The sequence below is a fragment of the Hevea brasiliensis genome, chromosome 9 (genome assembly GCF_030052815.1).
Source record: "Hevea brasiliensis isolate MT/VB/25A 57/8 chromosome 9, ASM3005281v1, whole genome shotgun sequence".
Lineage (NCBI taxonomy): Eukaryota > Viridiplantae > Streptophyta > Magnoliopsida > Malpighiales > Euphorbiaceae > Hevea > Hevea brasiliensis.
Window position 1 is genome coordinate 1,991,197 of NC_079501.1, and position 23,905 is coordinate 2,015,101.

A 23,905-nucleotide genomic window follows, 5' to 3' on the forward strand; every position below is an offset into this window, starting at 1 on the left:
TTTTACTTATTCCTATTCAGAACAAGTTCCATCCCAGAACTCCTAAGGTGAAACAATCAAAGGCTCTTTAGAGAGTGTCCGACCGGACATAAGATAACAGTTGACGGGGGTTTACCGATGGAATTTAAAAAAAAGAAAAAAAAGGCGAGAAATATCAAAGTAAATTTCAATCCTAGCAAAGAAACATGAAACAGAAGGATAATGATCACATGTAATTATTTAATTTTATAAATATTTTTATAAAAATTATTTAATTTTACTTTTTTTTATAAAATTTATTAAATTTTTATTTAATTTTATAAAAATTATTATAATCAAAAATTAAAAATTTTTAAAATTTACATTTTCAACTATTTTACAAATAAAATTACTTAATTATAAATAAAATTATTAAATTTTATTTTTTTTAATAAAATTCACTAAAATTTTTATTTAATTTTATCAAACTTACTTATTAAAAATTAAAAATTTTCTAATTAATTTATTAACTTACCAATTATTTTATAAATAAAATTATCTAATTATAAAAAATTTAATGACCATGGGCCTATTTTCTTTTCTTTTAAGAAGTTAATAAAATAAAATAAATTTATTTATAAAACAGTTAATAAGCCTATAGTATTTTTTGATAAAAGTAAATTTTATGAAATTAAACTGAAATTAAATAAATTTTATAAAAGAAATTAAAGTTATTGATTTTTATAAAAACATTCAAAAGTTGGGTGACCGCATCCACTAGTTACCCGAAACTAAAGGAAAAAGTAACATGTTTATTATCTTTGTAGTTTATGGCATTTCACTGATAAGAAACGAGAACTTTTGAGGTCCACTGCGCTTGATCGATCCAAGGATGCAGGATGATTTCTGCACCTTCTATGTTTGCCAATATTGTTCAAAACACAAAATTCTAATATATACCGATAATAGCACGGTAGTATCTAGAAGAAAGGTAGCAGAAAGAATATGGAGAACTGTAATTACATGTAATAAATATAATTCAAGTAGCTAGCTTGTACCTTTACGTCAATGAAGTTCCTGTCAAAGTTTCTTCAACAAATAACATATATTACCATTACCATACAGTTGCCCTTATTGTTGCTTGTTACTAATGCTTTTGTATTCAGTAGTGGCATGGTTTTGCCAACCATCATTCAGTTTCTTGGAGGATGGCGCTTGGTTCTTGTTTCTGGTAGTCCAATGAACAGTTCAGTCTCCACATCTGAAACTGGGCTACTTTCTTCACAGTATCGAGTTTCTCCCACCACTTTCAAGCCTTCCCATTGTTGGACACCACACTGCAAAAGATAAAATTAATGGTTTACATACTGTTCACATAAAGTTAATGGGCGGTGTTACCGATTGCGGTGACAAGCCTTGCTTTAACTTGGATTACAGGCTTGGCTTCTGTTACATAAATCTGGTGGCTCACATTTTGTTTTTAAAATTTGATTTTAGATCTTAAAACATTCAATCCCAAGAAAATAGTCAGATTCATTTTTTTTTATTTTTTTTTTTTTAACATTTTCTCATTTTCTCTTCTGCTGCCAAATGGCATGATCCACCCAGTATAATTGTTGATGATGATAAATTATAAAACAGGCGAATATGCATCCATGAAAGTTCATTTAAGGCACTCTATTAGTATGGAAAATTACAATTTTAAAAATAAATACATCCTATTAGTATAAAAAAGTGTGCATTTGTTATTAAAATTATTGTATTAAATGAACTTTAATAGGCATTAAAAATTATATTTGCACATATCAGAAAAACCGATGATAAAACACTAATGAGAAACGATTAATAAATTCTAACCTTTTCAGATAACCTTGCATTTTCAGCTGCCAATTGGCTCTCCTGAAATATAAATATAAAGCACAAAAAGTCAAAGGCTATGAATTGGTTAAAACTCTTTGGAAAATCTTACTACAAGCAAAGTTGCTTCCTGGGGAAAGAAAACTTGATTCCATAAATAACAAGATCCACTTTCCCTTGGGTCTGAACATGATGGCGTTCTCTCATTATGTATAATTCCAATCTCTCAATATCTTCTCGCAAGGTCTTTGCATAAAATTAAGTGTCAACTTCTCTTCAATACCAGTTCTTATGGGGCATTAAGGTGATGCCCAAATGTTTACCTTTTCTTTTAGTCGCTCAATTTGTTCTTTGAAAACCTGATTCTGATACAGAAGAAGAAAAAAAAAAAAAGGCATCTTAGACCATGCAAGTCCCATAAGATTTTAGGCATAAACACATAGCCAATGGTGTTTTTGATGAACCTTTCTTGCTCTGATGCTGCTTACGCTCCTCTCCAACTGTTGTTCAATTTGCTGTAATTCTTCAACAGTGCAGGAATCCAAACTTTCTCCCAGTAGTTTCCTGAGGAATTTGAATTTTAATCTTGAAAATATGCTCCAAAACATGAGTTCAGGAGAAAAGAGAAAATAAGGGTTTAAACTAGGCCTTTAAACCTTTTTGAAATTTCAAGGAGCTCTATCTTCTTCACCATGTTCGCTGCTTCCGTCTTCAGTAGCTGCCATTTCAAATTTAAGAGTGAGAAAATCAAGAGAGGATATCCATTGGTGGAAGAAATGACAGAGAGAAGAGAACTTCGAATATATTCTTGGTGGCCATATGTTGATCAAGTAAGTTTTAAGCCTAGGTAGAGAGCTACCAAGTAACTAAATGCTCTATTGAGACCCGTCTTGAAAGCAATTTCAAGATTTCAACAAGCACGAGTCATTCCAAAAAGCAGGCATAAGGGCCATATCGTTTCAGTAATAAGTGATTCTTGACATGCAGCAAATCTATTTTCCCATTTAAACCAACATCAGTGTGGTAATTAGAACAAGTCTTTTAGTATGAAATTTGTAAATGGTTAATCAAGTTGTTCACGTAATTAAAATAATAAATATATTGACCATGCATAAATTTTACAATAAATATTTTATTTAAGAGCTGAGGCGAGCTTATAGAAACTCTACCCCATTAATCAATAGTGCCAAATAATACCATTCACAGTTTAGGGTAAAAGATGATGCTTGAAACATTCATTTCATCGCAAAAAAAATTTTGAGATATAAATTGGTAATGATAGATGAAAGGGAAAATAGAAATTAACCTCCATGTTTTCATCTGATTTCTTCTCGTCAATTTGATCATCTTTCACATGCCTACGATAACGTTCAATTGTTTCCTGCATGCTAAAACCAAATGATAACACAATGAATCATGTAATTTCATTTTCAAAAAAGATTAACTATATGAGAGCTACTTTTGTTTTCTTTTTGTTTTGGGTTATAATAATAATAATAAGACTCCTAGGCAGCAAAGAGTACAAAGATTACGCCTTAGCAGGACGAAAACTGAGTGAAGAACATCTCAATTTAACTCAATAACTAAGTGTAGGCTATATTAGCATAATCACAAAACTAAATTATGTAAAATAGAGGCTCACCTCAATACTACATTCAGATAATTGTTTCCATCCCCGTTTTCACAAATATTAGGAATGCAACTTAGAACATAACTAAGCCAAAAACTGATGGCAAGTCTGTTTATTTTCAGTGAAGTTCATAAAAGATATAGCTATTGAATAAGCCTTAGGTCTAAAATAAAAAATCAGAACATGGCATTTTAACTCAAAACTGAAGATGATCGTATACATTAAAATCAGAAGAACTTATTCATAGAGAAGCAGAAGATGATCATGTCTAGTAAAAGTTCAAAAACACTGTTATTGCTGAACTTGCATTCTTGCAAGAGCAGCTAGAAGAAGAAGAAGAAGAAAAAGAAGAAGAAGCAAGAGAATGGTTAAAAAAGTTGTTACATTCTAAGCAAATTAGCCAAATAATTCCAAATTCCAGACACCATTTGTTAGCTCAGTACGAAGATCAGCATCTTCCTTTGTGAAGAAGTCTGAGTACCAAGATTTTCTTCTCCTTCTTCTTGGCCTTTTCTTTCTTTTTATTTATTTATTTTTTTTATTTTTTGGATTGTAGGAGGCTAAAATCCCTTGCAAGTTTCAACTGTCTAACACTCATTTTAAAATCAACTACTCACTAAATATTTTGCAAAACAATTTCAAGACTCGAGTTCCTAAAGCCAAAAGAAAAGAAAAGAAAAGAAAAGAAAAGAGAAAAAAAAACTAAACAATCCAAGAAAAATTGACTAACTACTTTGTTTGCACAAAATTTTATATTCATAATCACGCTAGTTTAATGAAGTCAGCCTCACTCAATAACTTTGTGCTGATCTAATTTTGTTTATTACTTACAATAAAGTTTTCAAGACGCATCAATCAACCATATGCACATACTATATAAAAATAAGGAATATATATTCAATGGTAAAGCTAAAAAAGGTTGAATTTTATAACTCTTCAACCTTTTATACAATATTTTTTAAAAAATCAACATGGATTTCTGCTAAAGCATACCAAATTTTAAATAGATTAATTGTTAACAAAAGAAAATGTGATCAAGATTATGTACTCACAAGTCTTCTACTGTACGAGGTAGCAAAAGAATTTCTATTATTGGGTGGAGGTGGAACAAGATAAATTTGCTAGCTTTAACAAGGGTCAGGCTAAATAATTTATGCAGTAGGTGCAGAACTACCATAGTATAGGGCTAGTCAGATTCAAAATTAGTAGACAAATCACTGTACCATGGACCATGGTTATGGCAATACACTTCACAAGTTGCAAACCCAAGTTTCAAAACCAGGATAAGGCTAGAATCCTCTATCAAGAGGTCTCATACAATACAAATTTATAATGCACTAGGTTTTATATGACATTTAGATCTCTGATTTCATGTCTTATAAGATAGGTATTTCATCATTGAACTAATAGCTCAATCAGTTTATATTTGAAATTTGTTGTTTGATATCGGAACATGAAATTATTTGTTTGATTTCATGAACAGGATTTATTTATATGAATCTTTATGTTTGGTATATTATACATTAATTAACTATAAAATTCATTTTAAATTTACTCAATTTATAAAATTAAAATCTAAAATGTTAAAATTTTAAACAAATTTTTAAATATATATAAAACATGTTAAGTAGACATTTATACATAACTTTCATTAAATTTTATGGAATCCTTTATTTCATGGCTCCTGCTTATCCTACTATTTTATGAAACAAGAAATTATTAATTTAATGCTCCATTTAGATTGGTGCACATTTGAAATAGATATGAATTTCTATTTGTATTTTAAGTGAAAAAATTTGAAAATCGTATTAAATTTAAATATTTTACAGTGTTAAAAATTCACACTTAATGTATTTAAATATAAAAAATAAAGAAAACAAAAGTTAAAAGGATTGAAAGAGCAAAGAGATGAAATCAACACCATTTCAAAATTTAATTAATATATTGGAAGACTTTTGAAATTGTAGAACCCTATGATTTTCGAAAAAAAAAGAAGAAGAAAAGAACATTTATGAAATGATCAAAGGTGGTGAAAGGGAAAATGTGTTGGATTTAATCTCTCAAAATAACTAGATCAAATTTGTTTTAAAATAAAATAATTTAATAAATTTTATGTAATTCATTTAATTATAAATCTACATTTAATATTTGAAATATTTTGTAATTTTTTTCACACCGACTTTATTTAAGCTAAACTCTATTAAAATTAATAAAATTACAATTAAATTTTAAAAGAAATAGTTGTTGTATTGTTAATTATCAAATTAGTTGACTTATGCAATAAATGTAAGATATATAATAATAAATACATATTCAATAAAATATTTTTATAAATAAAATAAAACATATATTTATCTAATTTCAAACACAGCATAAACTGCAATTACATGCTAATATTTGGTATTTATTGTTTTTATACATACTATATTTGATTTTTTTTTTTTTAAAATATATTTAGAGGGTATTTGATTTGGTTTATAAGCCAATCAAATCTACTCATAAGTAAAAGTTATAAGTAAATTAGTATTTGATTTAACTTGTAAGTTCAAAAAATACTTAAAATAAGTTAAAAGTTATAAATAAAAATACCTTACTTATTACTGATTTACTTATTTTAAACTACTCTTTGACTAAATAAAAAAAATATATTATCCTAATAATTTTTTAAAAATATCAACATTATCCTTTTTTTTTTTTAACAAACACAACACTTAATTACACATCATTTTTTATAATTTTAGCCAATTAAATTACTTTTAAACACATTTTCGCCAAATACTTAAACTATTTAAAAGTTATTTTTAAATAATTTTATTAATCAATTAATTACTTATTTTTAATTTTACTCCTAATAAATTAAAAAATATATTTTAAATCAAAAATTAAAATAACTTACTATAAATATATTTTTAATTAGCAGTTATTTATTATTTTTAGCATTCATAAATAATTTTATTTTATAAAAATTATTATGGAAACTCTATTTTATTATTAATAAATTTCAATAAAGTATCTTAGTCTAAATATAAAATAAAATTAAAACAATTATCAACTATAACACTAAGAATAATCTCCATTTTAAAGCTTTTTGAATAAACATTATTTAGTATTTTAATAGCTAACAACGTATTTTAATTGTATCAGATAATTTGATAAACTAAACATTCTTTATAACTAATAAAGCCTCAATTACAAAATTGAAATTGTTATTAATAATTTTTAACTAATTTTATGCAGTAATAATATTTAATTGAAATAAATTAAATATTTAACACAATAATTTTTTTAACAATCATAATGGGATTTGATTAATTTTCAGTTAGCATGAGTAATAAGAACTAAGTTCTCCAATTAATTAATTAATTTTTAGGACTAAGGGATGTAATAGCTCCCTCAAAACTTTTCTATACAAGAATTAGCATTATCAACTCTAAAGTGTTGACTTGAATTTCATTGTTAAAATCAAATAAGCAATAAAACAAATCAACAAATAATCATTTTCTACATCAAACATCCATTCGAGATTAAGTATATATATCTTGCATTAATGATTTAATGCTCACAAACACTAATTAAGAACTTGGTGCATGCATGTTTGGAATTGAATAGCAATCAAATGAATATTTTTGAAAGTATTTGAAGGTTTTGAAAAGAAAAATTACAAGTTAGAAAAAAAAAAATTAGGGTTTTTCAAAAATCTTACTTTAAAAAATTATACGATTTTCCCTAACACAAATACATAATTTTAAAATTTTATAAAACCTCCCATTACTTTATAAAACTTACTCTCAATTATAATGTTAAAATTTGCCATAAGAATTATACTATCATATAGGCATTCATAAAATTAAATTTATTGCATTAGTTACGAAATACTGTTAGAATAGTTCATAAAGAGGATAAATTTTTACAATTAAAATAATTTTTTTATTAAAAAAAAAAGAGAAAGAAAATTGAAAATGAAATAGTGGATGTGTGTGTATATTCAATTTGGACAATCATTTTGCTTTTTATCTATTCCAAAATTTGGGATGAATAAGAAATGATGATAATAAGTTCAGATGGTTAATAGATTTTACATCAAACTGTTGAGCATTATCGTGGTTTAAATTATGCCTAGTCTAATCCCCTTTTTTTGCTGCTAATTTCAACATATAAATAGTTGAACATGAATGAAGTCCAATGATCAATGTGAAATCATCACTCCATTATTCATAGCACCTCACTCTAAAAAATTCAAATCCTTTTAAGTGAGATTAATTACATGGGTAAATCTTCTCTCACCATCCCCTCTCACGTCAGCTTTCAGCACACTTGCTCCAAGGACTACACTTCAACCTTGTAAGCTAAGGACTTAGATGAATTTAAAATCAAAGGAAGCTATATTCTACAACATTAACTATTTTAACAAGGATTAACTATTTTAGTATCTGTTAGTTGTCAAATATTAGTCATTAATGATTAATTATTTATACAATGATTTAAAGTAGAAATATTCAATCTAAATTGCTGTTGAATTGACAGTAAATAATGGTATCATCTTGTAAAATTTCTTGCCTATACCAAGGTGTATAAATACCCAACCAATGAAAAACTATCTGCATGTATTTTTAATTGGAACCTACCATAATTTTAATTAAAATGATAATTATTAATTGATTAGATGTATACGACTGAAAAAATAACTCTTATTGACCCTAATTAAACACGAGGCTAACTTATCATCAACCACTTCCTCGATCCAAGAAACCTACACTCACCAAGAAACTAACTTGCAACTAAACTAGCACCCAGCAGTAAGCTGGGCTGATTAGGGATGTGAAGATGATGACACCAAGAAAATCAGATACCAAAGATTGTCATCAAGGAACTGAGCGAGAGGCTTCTTTCATACATATATATAAATATGGGGTTTCCAAAAACAAACAAAATGATGGGCAAGAATAGATTTTGTTTCTTCTCTGGAGTCTAGAGGCTTTGTACGGATGAATGTTCAAGAGACCGTCATCAAGAGAATCCAAGCTCTCGGCTTCAATGTGTTCTTGTATGGAGGTATATTCTGTGAAGCCCTATGAGAGAGAGAGAGAGAGAGAGAGAGAGAGAGAGAGAGAGATAGTATAGTGCAAGAAACATAGCCCCATATACAATTAAAAATTTTGTTCAAATTTTAATCACTAGAAGGCAAGAATTGAGAAGTTGGAATGAAAAAGAATGAGTAAATGACTAGAGAAACAGGGATTCCATAAATAAGAGAAGACAGAAAAAAAGAAAAGCAACAGAAAATATAAATTACCTAGAGTTTGCAAATTCATAGAGCTTCCCTCTAGGAGAGAAGACGATAAGGGCAACCTCCGCATCGCAAAGAACCGACAGCTCAAAGGCCTTCTTCAGCAACCCATTTCGCCGCTTGGAGAAGGTGACTTGCCTGCTTGTGGCGTTCTCTATGCGCTTCATTTGAGTCTTTCCTCTCACCATTTCTTTACAGTCACCAGTAAAGATATAATCAATTATCAAAGATAGCGTATGCAAAGTAAAAGGATTTTCAAAGTTGAAGAGAGAATGAGAAAACCTTACCAAATAGGCTACCCAGAAAGCCTCTTTAGGTAAAGAGAGGAAGCACAGAAATCTGAGATTTTGTGAGCAAACACCGCAAACCCTGTCACAGTGATAAAGAGTTGTGATGAATTGAATTCAGGAATACTAAACACTAACGCTATGAAATGCTATTAAAGTCAAGTGGTTCTCGAGAAGACAGAGGAAAGACACGATCAAGGGAAACTTACCAAACAGCAGGCAAAACCCCAGAAAAGCTTTTAAGGAGGAGAAGATGAAGAAGATCAGCCAAAAAAGGAAGGTGGATAAGGAAATCTGAGGATTCCTATCAAGACCCAGAAAGCCCAATAAGAATTTATGGAGATAAGAGTGGTTGTTGATTGATCCAGAGAAAACAAGGAAAACCATAAGAAATGCTGTTCAATTCCATTTAAGAAAAGAGCCAAAGGGAGATTTGGAAATCTTACCAAATAGGAAAAAAACCCAAAATCTAATGTTATTTATGTCTTGGTGATTGATTGATTCTATTTCTAGGTTATCTTGTTAGTCACAACCAAGGCAGTAAGCACCCACACACACCACCTTTCCTTATTCATCTCTCTCTCCCTCTCTTTCACCTTGAATAAAAAAGCTCTTGGAAGCGGAAGCCCACCACCCATTTAAAGAAACAAAATTTTACCCATGTATCACCTTATTATTAAGAAAACCTCATCCTTGCTTGTTTTGGTAAAACCCACGACAAACTCCAAACAGAGCAAATTTAGATGAAAAAGAAAGCATTTTAAAAAATAAAAGAAAAAGAAAAATCAACGACTGTTAAGAGAGAGCAAGAAACTTGGATGGAAGGGAAAGTCCAGGAAAGTAAGAGAAACGAAAAGCGTTTTTTTTATTTATTTACTTTTTTTAGCAGTGGGCTTCTTCTCGATGAGCGACAAAAATTTTTAAATATATATATATATATATATATATATACTGTAACCATGAGATGAAAAATGGGAAAAGTATAAATAGTTAGAAACTAGTCTCCATGGTTAGCAACTAGTCTCCATCGTCCGTACAAATACGTACGCGATATAACCAATAAGGTTTCGAAAACACACAGGGCCGTGATCCGTCCACTTTCCTGTCAAACCCACAACTTCCCTTCACATGGTTATAGGACCTAATGGACCCTCAACTCCCTCTCTCTCTCTCTCTCTCCCCCTTCTTCCATGTTCGGTGTTTATGTTTGCTTCCTTTTCTTTTTTTCTTATAAAGTTATTATTGGATACATAAATAATAATTCTCTTTTATTCATATATACATATAATGTATCATTTTTTAAAAATAAATTATTTATTTAAAAAATCTCATAATGTTTTTCATAATGTCTCATAATTCCAAATATATGCAGCGTCAATATTGTATTTATTTGGTGTTGAGCCAGAATGTTAAAATTAATTTTTTTTAAAAAAAATTATTGTTTTAGATGGTGTTAAAAAATAATTTAAAAAAATTATTTTATTATTTTAATATTTATAATTAAAACTTAGTAAATATGATTTAAAATTATTTTTAATATTTCTTAAGTAATATATTTTAAAAAAATATATTTTTTTAATCAAATTTCAACACTAATATTAAATTCATCCATATATGCTTGAGAAAAGGGAAGTTGATGAAAAATGGTGGCCTTGTTTTCCTGGTTGATGGTAGCTGTCTAGATAAAATATTAAAAAAATATTTTTCACAAAAATAATGTTTTAATTATTGTTAACAAATAATTTTAAAAATTATATTATTATAATTTAAATATAATAAATTTAAAAATACATTTTTCATAAAACCGATTTAAATTTATCTTAATAGGTCCCATTATAGATGGTGTCCGCTTCATCTAATGTTTCTCTGGGTTGACCGCAACCCCTCGTAATGCTCCAGCGTTGTGGCACCAACCAAAGTGATGCGTACCAAGATTTTTTCTTTTTATATACTTTTTTAAAATTTATTTATTTATTTATTTTTAATTAAAATATTAATTTAAAATTTTATTATGATTTTAAAAAGTGATTCTAACATCATTAAATTTAAAATTTAATGGTAATTATAAATTTATTAAATATACTAAAATATTTAATTTCTATAAATAGATAAGCTTTATAATTGTGTAATTTTATTATAAAAAAAGTGTTTTTATAATATTCTCTTTTAATTAATATTATAAGAATTAAAAAAATAAAAAGAGTGTGGAGAATTTCAGAAACTCAGACCCAGGACAGGAAGCAAAATTTAATAAGATTTATCACGTGGGAAGAGCCGTCGCTTGTCGATCAGTCTGTGGAGTTGGCTGAGGTTGTTTTGGGGTCGGTGGGACTGGGTAGTCTTAACTGAGAAGGTTAAGGTTAAGGTGTGAAGGGGACCAGAAAACGTGGTCGGGTCCCTCTCTCTTTTTCCCTTAACTCTTTTCTCATTTTAAATGCTACAGTTGATAATTTTGATCCAACGATCCAAATTGATGTTGGACGTCACTCCGAATGCCGTGGCTTAGCTTGCGTCAGCACTCACCACAATTTTTTTTTTTTAAATTAATACTGTAGTTAGATTTCCTCCGACAAATAAATGGACCGGATTGGTCGGGTTACAATTACAAACTGGAATCGGTTCATAATCTAATCGGGTCAATTTCAAATTAAAATCTATTAATTTAAATTGATAAAAAATAATCTTAAATAGGATAAAAGTAAATGGTTTAGTTTGGTTTGAAAACCAGTTTTTGATTAAAAAAAAAAAGTTCTAACCATTTGTAGACCCTTATTTTGTGATGAGTATGTGCATTGAGGTCGTGGTAAACCCGATGATGAAGAATTATATGACTGTAAGATGTAATTGGAGGCATGAAGCTGAATTATTAATTCCGTGACATGATCTTGAAAAAATAAAAATAATAATAAAGTTTTGAGAAAATTAATTTAATTAAATTTAAATAAAATTTTATTTTATTTAAATTTAATGTGAGTAGTTCTTAAATGAATCTAACTAAGTTTAATTGGGCTCCATGAGCCTAAGAAAGCCTAGTTAGGAATTTTAAATGGGACCCATTTAATTATTTTCTAAAAATTAAAATAATAAAATATCTCTCTCCGTCTTGGCCCCACTCTCTTCCTCACTCTCTATTGGTGACTTCCATTTTTTCTTGTCTTCCTATTGGTTGAAACACCTCACCCATATCCCAGTCTTATTCGAATTCTGCAATCGTAGTTGTTTAAGTCATCTAAACTTTATCACCCTAAGACTCCAAACCCTACCACACCTCTTTCTCACTTTCTATTGGTGCCTTCCTCTTTCCCTCTCTTCCTATTGGTTGAAACACTTTATCCATATCTCAGAGCTATAGTAAATTTAGAAATATTCAAGACTCTTTGAGTTCTTCCTTATTTTTTCTTTTATTCAATAAGATTTTCATACAAGATTTCTGGAAGGTCAGTTTTTATTTTTTTTTTTTCAAGATCTATGCCAAACAATATTTTAATTCTATGCTTTTTGTCTTCAATTTATTTGATATGTTCAAAGAGATCATGTAATCATGTTTAATTTGAGTGGATACACAACTCTGCACATGTTTAGTTTCTGTCTCTCGTATTTTTATTATTTTTCTTTATTTTCTGAATCTGTAAAAAGTTTGTAAAAATTATATTCATATTCTACACGAAATTCCATTAATTTTAGGCTCAAGAATCACTAAAAAAGCTTGCTATTTGAAGTTAGGGTTCCTATAAAATCTGATTTGCAGGATATCCGACTTGTGGAGCCCATATCTCCCTTGTTCATTAATATTTTTGTATAAATCTAGTGTCTAAAATTAACTTTAGAATCTTATGAATCTTTTTCAATTGGTTTTGCATTCATATCTATTGTGGTTAATGAGTTATGAATTTTACAAAAAAATAATACGATTCTGTCACTTAAAAAAGTTACGATTTATGTAAACCATTTAGCTAGGATTTTATTTGATTTATAAATTTTATGATCTTGTATGATATGTAGGCTGTCTTCTATAATTTTTTTATGATTTTTAGGCATGTATAACTATTTTTAAAAAATCGAATTTCTTGCTACCGTTAATCTGCCAGAATTTAGAAATTGTATATTTTATACATGTTCTTGTATTTTCTTGGGTTTTAATTGATATTTGATCTATTTTTCTGTGTTCTATTAATTCAAGAAGTGTTATGAAGTGTTTGAATCATGTTAGAAGACTTAGACCATTAGGTAGTTGTAACTAATTAGGAATCTTAACCCTTTAGGAGACTAGAGTTAGAATCCAATGTAAATTGTTGTTAATATTTTCTTTATTTCTTTTATTTTCTTTAATTTCTTTATTTTTTATTATAAACAAAATTGGTAAGTAGCCCTAAGGTAAGTACCAAAGAAGGCATTTGCGTGGAGCTTATATGGAGCTAAACGGGAGTAAGCCAGGGATATCATTGCTATACTAGAAGAGAAGACCCTTTTTGAAGGATAGCTTGCCCCAATGACAACTGCATTTATCAACAGGTAAGTAGCTCTAAACTTCTTGAATAACCATTGGCATGAAATTGTAGTAATAATAGAACTTTTATTTGGTAAATTAAAATTAACTTTATTTTAAATTTAACTGACTTTTACATGTAATTAATTTAAATAAATACTTTGTAAATTAAAATTAATATTGTTTGTAAATTAAACTAACATTGGCATATAAATAAATTTAATTTAATACTTGGTAATTGTAAAATAAATTTGCATGTTAGAAATCTTTATTAGGTTGTAATTGTTTGGGCCTTATGTGATATTAGAATAAATTATACATGTACATAATTAATTTAGTTCAATTATCCTTAGGGTAACTTGGTGAAAATTAATTAATTAGATTAAATAGAAACGTAGGGTTATTTGAAATTAAATTTGTTTGTAAATTAAATTCTCAATAATAAATTAATTTTAGTCATATGGTAAATATCATTTAAATAATTAGCAACCCCATAGATAGAAATTACTTATGCATGAAAACTGTGTGTAAATAACAATCCTTTTGTGAATTACTTGTGTGTGTAGTATTAGAATTACATTTTTTAGAATAAAGTTTAATAAAGGAATAATAAACAAAACTTCTATAAACATTAGTAGAGGACTGGCACTCGAATCAACGAGGTTAGACTAGGCGTAAAAGGTGCCTAACACCTTCCCCTTACGTACCCACTATCCCGAACCTAGACATTGTGGCTATGGTAATGACGGTTGTGGAAACTCTGCAAGGAGTAAGTTACTATCTATGACCCTCGGAAGAAACACTGAATATGTCCCGATTATTACCCGAGTGGCGACTCCTGTCTATCTATGCTTTCGTGGCATAAATCCTTAGTATCGTGGTAATATTATGGAAAGACGATACTTACCAGTGGTTTGATTCTATTAGGATTGTATGAAATGCATGTCTAGGAAATGCTGTCTAAAGAGGTGGTACTTAAGTGAGACTATTGTGACTCCACCGTCTTTCCTAGTATTACCTGGTACATTTTATATAATTCCAATAGATGATATTTCGCCTCCCGCCCCTTCCCCCCCCCCCCCCCTTGCCTTACACCATTAAATTTAATGAAAACAATATTTAAATTAAAATTGAAACTGTAATCTAACTCTAATCCTTGAATTAAAATCAATGTACCGGATGGCCGACCAGATGTATGTAGAAAATTTATATGATTAGAGAAATCAAAAAGGTGGGTGCAAGAAACGCACAATCTTATCTTATCCTCAACTAGTGCTATGCTATACAAAATCCATAGGATCTTTCAAATAAAATAAATATTTCTTCCCTTCATTCATTTATTAGAATTTGACCAAACCGTGTGGTCTCTTCCCTAGGCCGTTGTGATTTTATTTAATTTTATTTTATATTTTAATTACAACCGCTCATGGTTGTTCAAGCCCCTTTTAGTACACTGACTTGAGAGCTTTCTCTCGACTATTTAACACCCAATTTATAAAAATTAAATAAGCGAATTAAATGAACATTTAAGGAATTCGATTGATGACTGATTCGATTTTGCTAAATACACCCTGCTAAAGGCAAACCATTCAATATGCTCCCATATAGTGGACTCATACGCTTACATGACAGTCGAATGCTATTTAGCCTCTTCATGTAAATAAAATGCCTCATTCAGAAAGAATTAATCTTTACGATTATAAATTTTTGAATTCGACATCAAGTCAAAATCAAATTAACAAACAAAACAGCATTGCATTTCAGGATTGTGCATGTAAAATTAACACTTTAATTAGTAAAGTACAAAACCATGTCTTGACCATATGTTAAAAAGAGTGACAAAGGTTTGAAAATAACCCTTTTGACACCCTCGCCCACCCCTCTTTTCTCTTGAAATAAAACCGAAATATCAGGGGGGTATGAATTGCACGCAAAACCCAACCCCACATCCAAATACAGAAATAAACACATCACACAATTTCTTGCAACATCCTATCACCAGCTTCTGATGAGCCAGTCCGCACCAAACAAGGCGCAAAAAGCACTATCAACAGAGGGTTCTTTCTCAGGCAAGACATGAAATTATCTTTGCTCACTCTCCCATCACCATCAGGACCAAATAATTTGAAGAGCTCGTGGATCTACAAGAAATCAATGGGATACAGGTTCCGTTACATGACAGTCGCCACTTTTATCCACACCAACCACCATCCCCTCCCCCCCCCCCCCCCTCTCTCTCTCTCTCTTTCCAATTCCATAGGGCAAAATATCAAAGTTGAAATATGCGGAAGATTTTATGCAAATGTTAAAAGCAAAGTTTCTCAGTAAAATTTTTGCTGCAGGTGGATAAAGTCCAATCACAGTGCAATGACTAACAAATGCAGGGTTGCAGTCATAAATTACCTCATCATCATCCAAATCTGGGATTGCAAGTCTAATGATATCTCCCAACTGGTTCAAATACAAATTGGAAAACCCTTAATGTCAGTCAGGATTCGCCTAAATAAGAATAGGGAATAGGCGAAGGAAAGAACAATTAACAACATACTTGTTCTTTTGAAATTTGACCATCTCCTCCATCGCTGCAATTGCTAAAAGCTAGTTCACAGGTTTGTCTGAATAATGGTTGCTTCATGACATGAGCTGATCCATATAAGAACTGCAAGCAATAAACAATACAATCACACACCGTACCACTCACCATAGTATCAATCAGACCAAGTCTTCCCTGACATGGATCACAACTTTTTATTTTAGAGATAATGAATCATCACCAACCACACTTTATAACTCCAATGATATGGGTTCCAAAGTTCAATGAAAAATGCACAAGCCTATTAATAATAAATTCACCCACCCACATGTTTTTCCATTAATCCATTCCACCAGTAAATCTAGTGCAGACGTGTGTACTTGCAACCTGGAGAAGCTCCCATATATATGTTGACAAATTGGTTTGGATGTGTTCCGAAAATATTTTTATCTTATAAACAAAAGCAGGCGTGCAGGACTGCACATAAGAGGAGCTTACCTGCTTGAATGTGATTGATCCATTCTTTTCCACATCAATGAACCCAAATATCTACAATCCAATAAAAAATAACGAATCAGGAAAGTGCATGGTCAAATTCTAAAAATCAGCAACTGGAGTTTGTTATAATCACCATTCACAGCCATTCTGTGAATAGTCAGACAAATAGTACAGAATTTAATCTTAAGATATGCAGCCCAGAACAACGCTACATAAAATCCAGGAGAAAGAAGAAATGGATTCTGGAAACATGCTGTATATTTAATTGCAAAATACCATAATCATTTCACATATAATGGAATGTTAAAATATCAAAAGAATACAATGATAATATCACCTGAGAGAGAGAGAGAGAGAGAGAGAGAGAGAGAGAGAGAGAGAGAGAGAAGGAGTAGCCAGATGCAACAGCCACATATCAGTAAGCAATTGTGTTAAAATATACATGCTTATATAACAATTTGTTATGACTAAGCAGCTAGTGAATGATATAAATAGCCCTTTGCATTGTAATTGATAGGATTCATTAAATCAACAATACAACAGTTATTTCCTCTCTCTCTCTCTCTCCTTTTAATTCTGGTGTTGTGGTGTTCTGAGATTTAATACCAGGTTCCTTCTATTTTTCTCTCTTCCTCTCTTCTTCCCTCTAATTCTTCTCCTTCTTCTCTAAGATCTCTGCCTTCTCTTTATTCTTCTTCTCCTTCTTCTTCTTCTCCCTTTTTGCATGAGAATTCTTCCCTTCTTCCTCTATTTCTTCTTCCTTCTTCTCTAAAATTTCTTCTCTTCCTTCCCTCTATTTCTTCTTTCTTTCTTCTTCCCGTCAGTTCTTTTCTATAATGTACAAACCCTGAAATTAGGGTTTTGCTAGGAATTCGTATTTTCTTCAATTTCTTGAAATCTTCTTTGTTCCTCAAAATTTCTGCTTTCCAAGAATCAGATATATGTTCTTGATTTTCTTTGTTTCTTGAAGTTATTGAAAGTCCGGATAGGTTTCACTGCATTACTGTCGCAATAAAGACTAGTATATGGTGTCTGTGGTGGTTAGTTTGGAGTTGGTAAGGGTTGCTGAATTGGGAGAAAGAATTAGGGTTATGCAGGAAAATGTGGATGGGAAATTTAATTCAATGGAGGAAAGATTTAATGTGTTGGAAGGGAAATTAGACCAATTCTCCACTGATAACAATGCATTGAGGGAGGATTTGAGATATTTCAAGATTACATTCGTAAAGGAGAAAGAGAAGGTCCCTATTGTGGATAAATTGGATCAAGTCTCTGTTGATAACAATGCATTGAAGAAGGATTTGAGATCTTTTGTGAGTAAATTTGTAAGGGAAAAAGGCAAGGAGGTCTCTACTAAGGATATTGGAGTTAGGGGAGCCGAAAGTAGCGGTTGCTAATATTTCCAAAGGATCCGGCTAATCCACAAATGAAAGATCAAAGCAATATTGATAATATTGCTACTGTTGAAGAATTTCTGGGTGCAGAATCTATAACCCTTGGAGCTGATGAAGACATGATAGATCACCAAGGAAAATTTAAGCAAAAAATAGAGAAAGAAACAGAGGAATTTCTTGAGGATGATTGTGGAATGTTTTCTCAAATCCAAGAAGCAATTTACATTGATTTTGGGATTAAAGATGTTCATGAACAAAATTTTGAAGAAAGAAATTCAGAATTTCTTGAGCATTGTGTTGTGAAGGAAGTCCAAAATTTCCATCATGGCCTTCAGCATATGTTAACCAACCAAAATGAGGTTCTTGTTGTTGGAGTTCAAGAAATGGAGTGGGATGCTATTGAACTGCCTTTTCAGGAAAATTTTGCTGGAAAATGCAGTTTCTTGGTGCAATGGGGATGAATTGATCTTACCAAATCAAAAGGACCAAGATTATAAGTTCTATTCTTGTGTATTCCTAATTTCCATAGAGGATAAATGGGAGAAATCAAGAAGGCTGAAGAAGAAATTAATCTTGAAGAGAGCTGCATTTGTAATTCTTAAAGAAGATGAATTTGAAAGATGGAGAAGACAGAGAAAGAAAAGGAAATATGAGGAAAGAAAAGGAAATATGAGGAAAGAAAAGGAAATATGAGGAAAGAAAGTACAATTTCAGTATATTAGTTTTGAACATTACAGTTCATTAGAGGACTTAAAATTGTAGCAGGTGGTTTATAATTGCAATATGTTTTTGCTGATTATAGTTCCTTTCTTCATTCTTGGGGACAAGAATGATTTCAAGAGGTGGGGAATGTTATGACTAAGTAGTCAGTGAATGATATAAATAGCCCTTTGCATTGTAATTGATAGGATTCATCAAATCAACAATACAATAGTTATTTCCTCTCTCTCTCTCTTCTTCTAATTCTGGTGTTATGGTGTTCTGAGATTCTGCTATGTAACACAATTATTCATACCAAGCAAGAACATATCCTTTTAACCATTTTGTATTATGCAGTCAAGAGAGAATAAACTAAAACATAATGCAAACTTTGGGAAATAATATTTACTTTCTGGAATAACTAACCTCTTCTGAAATAGTACAAGTTCTTAGTCTCATTACCCTCAAAAAGTCATGGAATTTAACACGACCACTGTAGAAAGAGTAAAAATGTCAGAATTTGTATTTTGCATTTTTCATGTACTAATTCCAGAAACAGTGCCCATGGGTGCTGAATTTTCAGTGTTAAGCATTTAGAACCAACTTAGATGCATAATTTAACACTATGAAATTAAGCAAAGCAATTGGGCTAATTGCACGCAAAGCACCAGTGCATAAATTATACTGAAAAACTTTTACTTCCTAAGCCAAAACTTCTTAATAGAATTTGCCACAAATTTAAACAGCTATGGCATGTATTACAATAATGAATATAAGTGGTGAAAAATTTTTTTATTCAAATGCATAATCAAGAAATAACTCAAACTCAACTCAACTCAACTCAATTCAACTCAACTCAACTAAGCCTTTATCCCAAGAATTTGGGGTCGGCTGAACTCGAAGAAATAACTCCAACCACTTGCAAGAAAAAATTCAATACCTAGGGTCTGGATTCATTGAGAGAAACTTGTCAAGAAAGTCCACAGCTTCCAAACTGCTTATATGAAATAACTGAAAAGAAAAGGGGGGCATTATTGGTTATTCAGTAAAATACAGACAATGAAAGTATAAGCTGGCACCTTCACCACTAACATATGCAGGGCCTAATTTTGAAAACTATAAAATTTATATGAAGACAATCTTGCATTGCAGAAATTTGATATGATATATACCTGTACTAACATTTGATAAATCAAAATTTTTTAAAAAAATGGAAAAAGCATTAATTTAGAATTCTAAAGAAAATGTTACTGAAAGTGGAAAAAAGGTAATGCGCAGTCTATCTGAGTGATACATTTGCTATTCTTTCCTTGTGAAGACCAACAATTAAGTAGGCTTTCACACACACAGAATATCTAGGCTATGATCACAACCAAAAGATTAGAAAAGCATCATTACTTCTGACAAGCTGATACATATAAATGACTTTGCCGCAGTTTACCAAAAAAATAAAGTATGAACAATTTGATCATGATGCAGGGGAAAAGCTCAGTGTTCTCGTCATTTTATAAAAAGCAGAATATCACAAAAAATATTCATCAGCATACCAAGATTCACAAACACAAACTCTTACTACTCTTATTATTGCAACAAAGTGACATTTCAACATGGAATTTCATCGTGAAAACTTACTGATTCCACCATAGACATTTCAACCATGTAACTTGACGGCTTCTCCTGCAAAAATAATGTAATAACAGTAATGAGCTATCAGTACAAAATCATTACTATCATTATACACGAAAATATACTGCAATACGCAAATGGGAGGATGGAAGATGAAAACCAAGCAGTAAAGACATGGTTACTAAGGAGTTGGAGAATTGCTAGCAGAGTTAATTGGTTGAAAGAATCTGACATGTGATTGAAGTCTATCAGTTGAAAATAGTTATATGAAAATATCAAAATAAAGATAATTTAGATATTATATTTTTCTAATTTGTCTACTTTCGACTAGCACAGAAAAGAGTTGCAAAGGCCAAGATTTTGCCTGCAGAATTTAAAAGCCTGTGATGGTCCAGAAAACAATAAGCCAACTCAATATTCTTTAGTCAACCTTTATTATTATTAGCACATGTCATACTTAGATTGTCACCTATTAACACTTTATAACTTGGCCAAGCGCAGATACCTTCAAGCAAGACCATTTTAATGGATAAATACTGACAAAGCAATGTGTACCTGCTTTGACTGGGATGCCTTCATAAGAAGCATCAAGTCCCCATAGGAATGAAATGTTTGAACAACGTTAAGAGCAGTTGCAATGGCAAAGCTAGTCTGCATAGATCCATATTCATCAATCAATCCACATAAAAACCATTATGGGAACAAACGTAAAAATAGATTTAAAGGGTAACTACTCCTATTCAGACTGTCAATTCAGATCCATTATGGGAAGGAGTACTTTGTCCCTTTGCATGTCAATATAATGAGAAGGCAGAAAAGGGGAAGAAAGAAGTTAACTAAAAGCAGTCACTCACCCTCTTAGCAAAATGAGCAGGATTTTCTTTCCAATTATCGAGAGGGGAAACAATAGGTAGGTACTCTACCTGTTCAGTTCAGAAGAAAAGACCCTAATTAATTCAAAACAAACCATACTTTTAGAACACCATGTTACATAGCGACAAGGATCAAGTACGATGGGCAGGATAGCAATACCTCCATGAAATTGTGAAACTGTGTGAACATCCTAAACATGAGCTTTGCCAATGAAATATGCCCCCTAAGCAATATAGCAACGCGTAACAAGCAAGGTTAGTAAGACAAGATTAAAGGCAGCCAAGAAGGAATTTCCATGTAGAAAGAGAGACTCCTACCATGATTGGTCAAAGTGAACATGGGGATAGCGGACAATCACTGGTTGAATTGCATAACCAGGAATGAATGCACCAAGTTGGAAAGAAATAATGACGTTGCCATTAGTTGTTGTTCCCTCTGGAAACAATAACACTCGAGGAAATCTATTGCATGAAGCCTTTCTCTGTATTCATATCCTTGAAAGCACATTTCTGTATCAAATGGCTTATAAATTGACAAAAACTATTTGAATTTCTTTAGCGATTCCATGAACAATTGCACACGTTTGAATTCCAAACATGAGCAATGATGAATCCAACATATTCAGAAGGCAAACAGACTCATGTATTTGAATATTAGGGAAAACTAAATGCATTTCTGAAATCTGAACTGAAAGACGTGAACATAATTAGTAAATCAGAGAGGCAAAGATTAAAAAAGGTAGAAACTTTCTACCTTTATTTCATTAACCGCTTGTTTCCTTGATGACTGTAAGAACCTATTGACATATATAACCTGAGAAAACATCCCAGAAAAAATCATGACTCTCAAAAACATTGTTACATGCTAATTCACTAACAAGATGTGAGACCTAGCATAAGCAACAGTTACCTGCATTGCTCTGATAATAGTTCCAACAAATGGTGTAGAATCATGTGACTCGGCTGCAACAATTGTAGGAAATAATTCATAAAAGTAAAAGATAGGGTCGATGTATGATACATGATTTGATACAACAATCGGAGCAATTTCTCGAGGAGCTGGCTTTCCCTTTCTTTTTATCCACTGGTAGCTGTAACAGTAGTTAGAAAACTAAAGTAAGTGCAAAAAAGGAAGTCGATTTCAATGAGTGAAACGAAATATAAAAAAGTTATAAAAAAAATCTCATTAGGCACATCAAACTCAAGTGATATTTCTTTTGAAATTATTTATTTGAGTTCCCGATTTCCCATATTGACCTCTATTCTCTTACCTACCAAACAGAACATAAGCGTAAAATTTAAGGGGATAAAAAAGAGCGCGAAAACAACATACCCGAAGGCGAAGAGAATGCAGCGGGCACAAATCCTGGTGACCCACATTAACCTAGAGCGCCATCTGGGCATAGGATTATGTTTATCCTTCCATCCCAGGAGAGCCAATTTGGTAGCAATAAACCCTAACAACAAACAAACCCCAAAAAGCACCAATCGCGCCACAGCAATCGGCAAGCAAACTAATATCTTCAACAGCTCATAAGCCCCTTCAATATCGGGCGTATTGTTCAGGAATGGATCTATTGTGGACACTCCGGGCACGGACAACCCATCCGATCCGAGAAACTCGAACGGGTTACGAGAATTGTGATTTAGATGTGAACTGTGATTGTTGTTAAAGCTGCCGCTGTTGTTTTGGTGGTGGTGATTATGAGATTGGATTGAGGAGGATCGCTGACCGGAGTCGTTATCAGTGACGATGAGGACTAGGTGGGGGGAATCTGAGGGTTGAGGCGGCAGGAGCGGGGAGGAGAGATCATGGTCCGCCATTGATGGAGTTTGAATGGAGCAGAGGGGAGGAAGGATTAGGGAATGGAAAGCGAAGGGTAGAGATTGGCTTTTTTTTTTTCTGCTGTTGCGGGGACTGGGCAGTCTGCACTCGACTCGGCAAGCGACAAGGGAGCTAATTGGCAAAATGCAATGTTTAATTGTGTTGGCCACGTGCTTTCTATGCCGTTTTTTGATAAATTATTGGGCACAACTGTATACGTGTATCTTAATTTATAAAGTTATGAGTTTTATTTTTTAATTTTATAATATAATTATTTTTATATGAGTCGATATATTCTATAATTTTTTCTGTTTATTAATAATAATTTATTTATTAAATTTAATATATTTTCATTTAATATAAAAAAATAAAAATTTAACAAATTTAAAAATAATTAATAATATGAATTATTTAATTTTAATCTAATAATAATATAAGTTGAGAATACATTAATGATAACGGATGCATTATTAAAAAAGATTGGTCTTTTTCTTTAATTATTTTTATGTATGTCGTGTGTTTGTATATATATATATTAATTTTAATAATAAAAATATATTTTTATAATAAAAAATTAATTAATTCTTTATTTTTATTAAAAAAATGTAATATTTATTTTATTTAAATTGACTTTCAACAAATTTAACTATTATATTTTTTTAATAAAATTAAATTTAAAATTAACTTTATTAAATGTCATTGAATAAAATTAAAAAGTACTTTTTATAATACTTTATTATATATTAATGTCACGACCCAACCTATGGGCCGGACCGGCACTAGGACCTGGGCCAGCCTAAAGCCCCCGAGGCCCGTAGTAAGCATTAACTATTCATTAACCCAACTCTAAGGCCCATTTGGGCCCAATATCAAGAAAACAAACGGACAGAGTCCGGCCATAAAATGGACTTTCCAACGGGGAGTTTTCGACTCACCCGACCTGTAAACACAAT

At 31.1% G+C, this 23,905-nt stretch overlaps 2 protein-coding genes across 4 annotated transcripts; both read right to left on the reverse strand.

Moving 5' to 3' along the window:
* Positions 1–888: 888 nt before the first annotated feature.
* On the reverse strand, positions 889–9,830 carry LOC110637079 (MADS-box protein SOC1). Of its 2 annotated transcripts, XM_021787021.2 has the most exons (10): positions 9,466–9,830; positions 9,229–9,323; positions 9,020–9,101; positions 8,739–8,922; positions 3,122–3,203; positions 2,472–2,533; positions 2,280–2,379; positions 2,139–2,180; positions 1,816–1,857; positions 889–1,295 (listed from the first exon to the last, which is right to left on the reverse strand). In XM_021787021.2, the coding sequence occupies exons 4-10, from the start codon at positions 8,918–8,920 to the stop codon at positions 1,152–1,154; spliced, it is 654 nt and encodes a 217-aa protein (XP_021642713.2). In that variant the 5' UTR covers positions 8,921–8,922; positions 9,020–9,101; positions 9,229–9,323; positions 9,466–9,830; the 3' UTR covers positions 889–1,151. The 2 variants fall into 2 exon arrangements, with proteins under 2 accessions (XP_021642713.2, XP_021642714.2); XM_021787022.2 differs by having other exon boundaries at positions 9,229–9,801.
* Positions 9,831–15,240: 5,410 nt separating this feature from the next.
* Positions 15,241–23,100, reverse strand: LOC110637078 (lysophospholipid acyltransferase LPEAT2). 2 transcript variants are annotated; one of them, XM_021787018.2, is made up of 14 exons: positions 22,461–23,100; positions 22,038–22,218; positions 21,882–21,941; positions 21,446–21,609; positions 21,288–21,351; positions 21,110–21,178; positions 20,811–20,906; positions 20,262–20,306; positions 19,570–19,640; positions 19,056–19,122; positions 16,537–16,587; positions 16,054–16,164; positions 15,909–15,956; positions 15,241–15,646 (listed from the first exon to the last, which is right to left on the reverse strand). In XM_021787018.2, the coding sequence occupies exons 1-14, from the start codon at positions 22,949–22,951 to the stop codon at positions 15,476–15,478; spliced, it is 1,689 nt and encodes a 562-aa protein (XP_021642710.2). In that variant the 5' UTR covers positions 22,952–23,100; the 3' UTR covers positions 15,241–15,475. The 2 variants fall into 2 exon arrangements, with proteins under 2 accessions (XP_021642710.2, XP_021642712.2); XM_021787020.2 differs by lacking the exons at positions 21,110–21,178; positions 21,288–21,351; positions 21,446–21,609 and having other exon boundaries at positions 22,461–23,086.
* Between the last annotated feature and the right edge of the window lie 805 nt (positions 23,101–23,905).

Excerpts from the sequence above, each read along its gene's own strand:
- LOC110637079 (XM_021787021.2), bottom strand. The coding sequence starts at position 8,920 with ATGGTGAGAGGAAAGACTCAAATGAAGCGCATAGAGAACGCCACAAGC. Across the intron at positions 2,181-2,279 it reads GCAGCATCAGAGCAAGAAAG|AATCAGGTTTTCAAAGAACA; the intron begins GTTCATCAAAAA and ends CTTCTGTATCAG. Across the intron at positions 1,296-1,815 it reads ATGCAAGGTTATCTGAAAAG|TGTGGTGTCCAACAATGGGA; the intron begins GTTAGAATTTAT and ends TATCTTTTGCAG.
- LOC110637078 (XM_021787018.2), bottom strand. The coding sequence starts at position 22,951 with ATGGCGGACCATGATCTCTCCTCCCCGCTCCTGCCGCCTCAACCCTCA. Across the intron at positions 21,610-21,881 it reads AAGCGGTTAATGAAATAAAG|AGAAAGGCTTCATGCAATAG; the intron begins GTAGAAAGTTTC and ends ATATGAATACAG. Across the intron at positions 16,165-16,536 it reads GATCAATCACATTCAAGCAG|TTCTTATATGGATCAGCTCA; the intron begins GTAAGCTCCTCT and ends TATTGCTTGCAG.